Here is an 8,422-nt window from a genome sequence, read left to right as displayed (position 1 = left end):
AATATTTTACCAACAATGGGAGGAGGAATGCGAAGATCAGTGGATGTTTCAGTAGTTGAAAACACCGTTCGCACAAGCCGACACAGCGGACAACTCTTTTGTTAAAAGTTTAAACAATGATTCTATCTTCAAAACCGTTCACGAAAATAAATCGATATCGATGATAGGAAGTTCTAATTCAATTCTCGAGGGCAACGAGATTACCAGAGAAGAAGGAAGTTTTCAAAATTAATTTTCTTACCTTGAGGAGTAGGTGCTGTCTGGTGCCATTGCCTCAGCCGCTCCGGTGGTCGTCGAAGTTTTGTTGAGTTTATTATTTGAACTCGAATATAGTTTACTATCAACTCTTACTTTATTTATCTATTTTAATACAGACTGAGCAATTCACTTAGCTGGATTAATACCGCAATTACAATGCGCGTTTGTGTTTAAACGATGAAATGAGGACTTCAAAGATAAAATTTTCTTTTTACTTAGTCGCGACTCTCTTTTCTTGACCGAAAAAATTAAGACCCCGAAACGCAAAATACTATACAAAATTTCTAAACGCAGTGACGAGCGCAATAACGAACGTAGTAATAAATTAATAATGGGCCGTAATAACAAACGATCACAAGAATTATGAACAAACTAATGAGCGAAGAATAATGAGCCGTAAGGAATGAACACTATAAAAAATGAACGAACGCAAATTATAAGAAGAATGGACACTATAATAATGAACAAAGAATAATGAACCGTAATAAGAATGTTCACCAGAATAATAATGAGCGCTGCGCTATGTTGCTACGCTTATTTATAATGCCATCCCCCACGGGGTGGTGGTCCACTGGGGGTACGCTTCCGTGGGAATCGGGATGTTGCAGTTTGGGCTTCTTGGAATCGTACGTGACAAAATGCAAATTCCATATTTCGATATAATTCCATAGTCCTGTGTTCCGCTGAGCTAGCGTCTAGGAGATTTGAAGCATTCCACGCTGATCTAGTCCTTTCCACGAGAAACTTCCACGTGCTGTACCGTGGGAATTACCGGTGTTCTTCGGCGCGTGGAAGGGCTGGTGGCTGCAGCATCATTATCATTTCAATGTTTACTGGGTAAACACGCGCAACTCCGCTGCTCTCCCATAACAAGGACCTCCTCCTTCGAGTTGTTTTGCGTAAGTTTGGATGTTTGCATATTAAGGTTGTTTTTGTGATTTTGATTGTTTTTTCCTTTTTTGCTATTTCCCTAGGCTTCGGTGATAAACGTTCGAACAATGTTTGCGGAGTCGTTTCCATCAGAGGTTCCTTTCCAGACTTCCCTGGTACGTATTTAGTCTTGTTCTTAGTCCGCTTGATTCGTCCTGTTTCGTTTTATTTAAAATATACCGTGTTGTTCTCAGCCCAAGCGAAAGAGGGATTCCGAAGAACCCATGGGCGACTCGGGAGGACCAATCAAACGCATGCGGCCCTGTGATAAACCACGAATATCAGAGTGGTTGGAGGAACTATTCAACATTGGTGCCGAGGCCGTGTCGAAATTGGGCTTTGACGATTTGGTTACTTTCGACGAGAATTTCTTCGATGCAGAGACCGTCGTATTGGAGAGGGAACCCCCTCTGGTTGAAATCGTTGATACCGATCGTTGCGTGAAAGTTCGTTTTGCGAATGAAATTCCCGAAGAGGTTTTGGAGGCACATCTTCGTCACCATGCTTCTGGGAGAAAGGGAATTTCCCCTGTTGTGCGCTATTGGTGTATGCGTGAGTTCAGCGAACTTTATCCCCTTGCTTCGATTTTGATTTAGTGTAGCTGCTTCAATTTCGTTGGTTCGCTGTTTGATGTTCCTTATTATTATTAATTTTTTGATGTATTTTGTTTTGTGTTCAATATATATATATATATATATATATATATATATATATTTTGAATGTGATAGTGTTAGGTTATCTATTTTACGTTTGTTATTTTTTTCAATTTTATATTTCCCCCCTTTTAATTAATTATATATATATATTTTTTTTTTATATTTGTAGTTGCGCATAGAATTTATTAAAGAAAAGTGTTAACAATGTGTTTTCATGATTTGTTTCTCGCGCCTGACTTCCATTAATCCCTAATATTCCTGTCGCCATGACGCGTGTAAATCCAACATGGCTGCTCATAAATGTCATCAGTAAAGTTTTTAGTGACGGGTCTTTAGTTTTGCTTGATATCGAAGTAATTTTTCGTCTGTCGCTCGTTTTTCCTTATTCTACCGCAATTAGAACATTTATTTATTAATATTGTTTTAAAGTGACAATAGTATAATATGTATATATATATAGATATATATATGTTTATGTTGTGTGTCATTTTAATATGGCTAATGTTTTGTAATTCTTCGATTGCGTTATTTATTGTTTTGAGTAGTTTATTTTATAGAGTATTCGATAATATAAATATATATATATATATATATATATATATATATATATATATATATACGTATTCATATGCATATTTCTCCTGGCAGTGTAGTATTCATACGAAATGAAATGTCAATTATTTATTTATCCTTTACCGGAATGTAGGCTAGTTTTAAGTATGTATCTTAGATTATCGGTTTGATAGAATTCGCACACATATATATATTTCTGACAATGTAACCTTCATTTCTTTAATAATACAATATTGTATGTTTTATGTATTCGTTAAACTATTAGTTTTTGATTTCATGTATACTTATATTTCATAAATTGATAATATTGTATTTATTGCATAGTATTGGAAGCACTGTCTCTAATATTTACTAGGTTATTACATGTTCGGCATATATGTTTATACTTATATGTAACTCTCCAAATTGATTGAAATATATTTATATATATATATATATAATTCGTTTGTGCATTCAAATCCTTATTCGCGTGTTTGGTATAGAATGGTTTTCTTGTTCTTGTTACGGCGCGTGCGGAGCGCGGGACGTGACATCCCCGCCCTTGGAGTTCAAATTTCCAAAGGAAATTTGACTGATGGTATCTCTGAGTTCGCTCAAGGCGGACGTAGATGTCGTTGGTAGTTGAGTGACTACCGGTGTTATCGATATCCCTTGAGGTTGTGCTGTTTGATCATCGATATTTCGTCTTCTTTTGAGGTATAGTAGCGGGTGGGTGACTGAGCCGCATATTGCTCCTAATAGGGCGATTCCGCATTCGTAAGTTTCACGTAACTGGTATCCGTGTGCGGCTATATATATTATTGTCTTGATTAGTTTAAATATTGCCAGTATTCCAAATATTGCTGCACTGACAGTTCCAAATTCCATAAAACCAGTCCATAAGCTTGATACGGTATTTTTCGCTATTGTCGTTAATGTGTTTTGTCCATCATTCCCAGGATGTTTACTGTTCCAGGGACGATTGTTTTTCCTGTTGCTCCTCTGGCCAATGCGTTCAAGACTGCAGATTTTCTGCCGGGAACATGACGTGGTCCCGTAGTGCATCGAGGTCTTTTGGGTATATATTCCGCTCGTGGCCAACGACGATGGTGCTGAATATCGCCACGTTTGGCGCACGTCCGGGCGGAGTTCCTGTGGTGCGATTCCTTTGCCAAACGGGTAGTTCCGAGTAGCATTTTGTTGTATGTCGTACCTTTACTTGTACCGGAATTCATTTGACTATATGGATCGCTTCTCCTGCGATCAAAGCCATGTGTCCTGAGTTTTGGTTATGGTGTATGCAAATTCGTCGGGCGGTAAGTTTGCCAAGCTTAAAGCGTTCTCTATTAGTTTCTTCTGTGTGGTGTATCTTTGCGTCAGTGTATCATGGTATAATGTTTTCATTTCTCGAGTTTATCAGAAATAGGAATAACCTTTTATAGAAAAAGAAAATTTTATATTTATATATATTATATTTTTTTTCTTTCCTTTTTTTCTTCTTTTTTTTTCTTCTTCCCCTTTTTCTTTTTTTTTGTTTTTTTTTATTGTTAAAACCTTTGTTTTATTTTAGGTTTTACGTACTTGTTATCAGTGAAAATAAATATTATGAATACTACTTGGATTGTAATTATATACATATATGCATACAAAATCCACTTCTACATGTTAGATATAATAATATAACAATACTACGTAGATTAATACATAATAAAATATCCTTTTACTCCGGTTATATTTATTACTAACTCTCAATTAATCTATCTTAATTATTTTCTAACCACTTTCTATATTTATCAGCTATTTTATTTCTTCTTGTTAATCTGCGAAATCCACGCATGTACACTTCCTTGTATGGTGATTGATTGTTCACGAGGTAAGTTGCACTTTCACTGTTTTCGTTATTCGTTGAACTAACACGTTTTACATTCAAACAGTAATTGGAACACTCGTAATAAACTTCTTTTCTTTTTCCAAGTTTCCGCTATCTGTGTCATTCCACGAACAGTGCCACGCCTCCACAGCACCGTTATAACATTTAGCGATGCTGCTCTTTGCATTAAGGCAATTGAAGTTAATTCGTTCGTTTATTTTCAGCTAGTACATGGTGTTCCGCAAGCAGGGAGCCATAACCTATTTTGCATGTAGACCTTCTTGTATGATGATTACTTGTTTACAAGGTAACTTTCACTTCCCCTCTTTTAATTATTTATTGAATCGACATGTTGTATATTCAAACAATAATTGGGGTGCACATAATAATTTTCCCTTTTTCTTCTTAGGTTTTCGCTATCTGTATTATTCGACGAACAGTGTTACACCTCCTTTTGATTTATCCATAATATAGTTATAACATTTAGTAACCTTGTATTTTGCACCGAGACAATTGAAACTAATTTATTCACTTATTTTAGGTAGCTGTCATACATTGTGTTCCACGAACAACGATCCATAACCTATACTTGCACGTACACTTTCTTGTATGTTGATCACTTGTTCACAAGGTAACTTTCACTTTCACTAGTTAATTGTTCATTGAGTTAACACGTTTTATATTTAAGCAATAATTGAAACACGTATAATAATTTTCCTTTTTCCTTTTAGGTGTTCGATATCTGTATTATTCGAAGAACAGCACTATAACATACACTACCGCACTACGTTGCCCACTGAAATCGCTTTATTCGTTGCTTATTTCGATTATGCGCTAGTTTTAACTTGTTTAAATGCACCGTTCGCGGAATCCCTTTTACTTCGATCTTGACGTTTTGGTTCTGCAAGATTTCTAGCACTTTGTATGGTCCAGTATATTGATCGGAGAATTTTCCTTTACTGGGTTCTTTTAGTAAATATATCGAATCTCCTATTTTAAAATCTTGGGGGTTGATTCGTCGGTCGTAATATTCTTTTGATCTTAGTTTGGATTTTATCAAATTTTCTCTTGCCATTCGTTATACGGTGTTAATTTTATCGAACAGATCTTCGAGATATTCTGCGTAAGTTGGTTCCATGTTCTCTTCGATTATTACTTCACCAGTAGGTTCTCTGGCTAGATGTCCAAAAACTAATTCGTGCGGGGAGAATTTCGTTCCTTCGTGTACAGAGGTATTATAGGAAAACATAGCTAATTCTACCCATTCGTCCCAATTTTTGGAATTTTCAATGTATAATTTGAGATATTCTATCAGCACGTGGTGAGACCTTTCGATTGAACCGTTACTTTATATTGTTTGATGCGGAATCTCTTTGCTACTTTCTTCATTAGTGAGGATGTAAAGTTCGTTCCTTGATCAGTGAGAATAGCTCTCGGTGACCCGAAACGACAAATAAATCGCTTTACAGAAACGTCCGCTATCTCGGCTGAAGAGATTCCTCCTAGTGGAATCCCAATTGAGTATTTTGTTAATAAGTCTTGGATAGTTAATATATATTCGTTTCCCTTTTGGGTTTTTGATAATGGACCTATAATATCCATACTAACCTTATCGAACGCTTTACCTGGTGTGTCTGTAAGTACCATTGATTGCTTTGCTTTTATTCTTGTGAGTTTCTTCAATTGACATTCCTTACATGTTCTTACGTAATCTTGAATTTCCTTTTTCATATTTTCCTAATAGTAATGTTGTCGTATTCTTTGATAAGTTTTTGTTATTCCTTTGTGTCCTGCTACGCTTGATTCATGTTTTTCTCGTATTATGTTGTTCCGCGCTTCCACAGATGGGGTAATTACTTCCCCAGTGCAAATGGTGATGGTTAAGGTTTTTTCCATAAATATTTCCTTTAATTTTCTGATTGTATATCGCCAGGGTATTTCCTCCAAGTTTCCTTTGCTAATGCTGAACGAAGTTAACTGTTTTTCATTTACTCCGTCTAATAGAGATCTTAGCGAGTTTAATAAATTTTCTGGTGTTATTGGAATATTTCTATTTTCCTTTATCGATAGGAATACAATGTATTTTCCAGAATCGTAATTCAATCTTGCTTTTTCTAACATTAAATCTTCATAACGAGGTAATTTTCCCGTTTCCTTCATTTCTAAGGCTCCTTTATCTATCGGATTGCCATGTATATCTATAAATACTACTTTATGGTCATTTACTCTCGCAATTGAGTCTCGGGTTTCTGAAATTCTTAGTTCCGCAATTATCGTAGGTCTCGTGTCCTTTTCTCGTTGTTGAATTAGTTCTGGAATTACAGTGGAGGTCTCTTTTTCGCTTGTTGTATCCGTGCCTTCTTTTTCTCGATTGGTTATTTCTCTATCTGTACTTACATCGATTTCTGCTAATGCTTGGTCTAAATATTTTATGGGGGTTTCTTCTATTGTAAAATGTTTTCGGGTAAAACCCTTTCCTTGATTTTTAGAATCACTGGATTGAGGCAAGACGTGTGGTTTAGCTTCGAATATGGGAGAGTCTTCGGTTGACGTATCTATTTCGAATCTTTTTGAGACAGGATAGCGAATCGGTGAGACTTCCTCTCTCTTTCTGATTGGTAAACAAACTTCCGGAGGGTTCCTAGATAATGCGTCTGCGTTTGCGTTCGCCCTGCCTTCTTTGTATACAATATCAAATTCGAAGTCCGATAACTTTAATTTTCATTTCCAAATTCTTGAAGTAGGATCTTTGATAGAATGCATCCACACTAAAGGTTTATGATCGGTTACGATGGTAAACTTTCTTCCGTAAAGATACGGTCGGAAGTGCATTGCGCTGTAAACAATTGCCAGACACTCCTTTTCTATGGTAGAGTAGTTTTGTTCGGCGGGATTTAATAGCCTTGAGGCATACGCAATCGGCAAATCCTTTCCGATTGGCCCTTGACTCAGTACACCGCTTATTGCATATCCTGATGCGTCTGTAGTAAGGTTAAAGGGTTTCGAAAAGTCTGGATATTGCAGGATGGGTTTCGTCACTAACGCTGTCTTTAAATTATTGAATGCGTTTTCTTGATTTTCTGTCCATTTAAAGGGAGTGTCTTTCTTTAATAGTTGTGTCAATGGTTTCGCGACCTTGGGGAAATCGGGGTATAAATCTTCTGTAATATGCTGCTAGTCCCAGAAATTGTTTGATATTTTTCGCCCTCTTTGGTCGTGGAAATTTTGATACGGCTTCGACTTTCTTTGGGTCAGGTTTCACGCCATCCTCACTAATTATATGTCCTGAATAATTCACCTCGTGTCGTAAAAATTCGCACTTATCAGGTTGTAATCGTAATTTAGCTTTCCTCAGTCTTTCCATTAATTTATTAAATTTAATTTCGTGTTCTTGGAGAGACGTGGAATAAATCACTATGTCATCCAGATAGACGAATAGTTCTATTCCTTGCAGACCAGATAATATTGAATTCATCAAACGTTGAAATGTTGCTGGGGCATCTTTAAATCCAAAGGGCATTCTTTTGAATTGAAAATGCCCGTATGATGTCGAAAATGCAGTTTTGTGGGCATCTTCCTGTGACATACGGATCTGGTGAAAGCCCGATGCCAAGTCAAACGTGGAAAAATATTTTGCACTTCCTAATTGATCCAATATTTCTGTAATGTTGGGTAGTGGGAAGGCATCGCCAATCGTTTTATCGTTCAATTTTCTATAATCGATGACTAATCTCCAGCGCTTATTTCCTTGCGAATCGGGTTTTTGGGCACAATCCATAACGGGGAGTTATATGGAGATATTGATGGTTCCACTACGTCCGTATCTAGTAGTTCTTGGACCTGTCGATTTATTTCTTCCCGATGTATTGGTGGATATCGATACTGTTTAGTATTGATGGGTATATTATCCGTTGTAATTATCCTATGTTCCAGAACTTCGGTTGCTTCCAATGTATCTCCTGGAATATGAAACCTATCTTGATTATTACGAATCAATTTTTTAGCATTTTCATTTTCTTCTTCGTTCAAATGTTCGAGTCGTAGTAACTCATTTATTTTATCGTATCTACTTTCCTCCGATCTTAGAACTGTATTGCACGCTGTCCTAGGAAGCGGGTGGCGGGGGGGGGGGGGGGATTTTCAAATTCTTTAATTA

The 8,422-nt window shown here is 36.6% G+C and overlaps 1 protein-coding gene across 1 annotated transcript; it reads left to right on the top strand.

The window, feature by feature from the left end:
* Positions 1–823: 823 nt before the first annotated feature.
* On the top strand, positions 824–1,784 carry LOC117215982. Its single transcript, XM_033462537.1, has 3 exons — positions 824–1,157; positions 1,233–1,304; positions 1,383–1,784. The coding sequence occupies exons 2-3, from the start codon at positions 1,257–1,259 to the stop codon at positions 1,782–1,784; spliced, it is 450 nt and encodes a 149-aa protein (XP_033318428.1). The 5' UTR covers positions 824–1,157; positions 1,233–1,256.
* Positions 1,785–8,422: the final 6,638 nt, after the last annotated feature.

Source organism: Bombus bifarius, unplaced genomic scaffold (assembly GCF_011952205.1).
Source record: "Bombus bifarius isolate JDL3187 unplaced genomic scaffold, Bbif_JDL3187 scf7180000009979_frag, whole genome shotgun sequence".
Taxonomy (NCBI): domain Eukaryota; kingdom Metazoa; phylum Arthropoda; class Insecta; order Hymenoptera; family Apidae; genus Bombus; species Bombus bifarius.
This window is presented reverse-complemented; position numbering and strand designations above follow the sequence as displayed.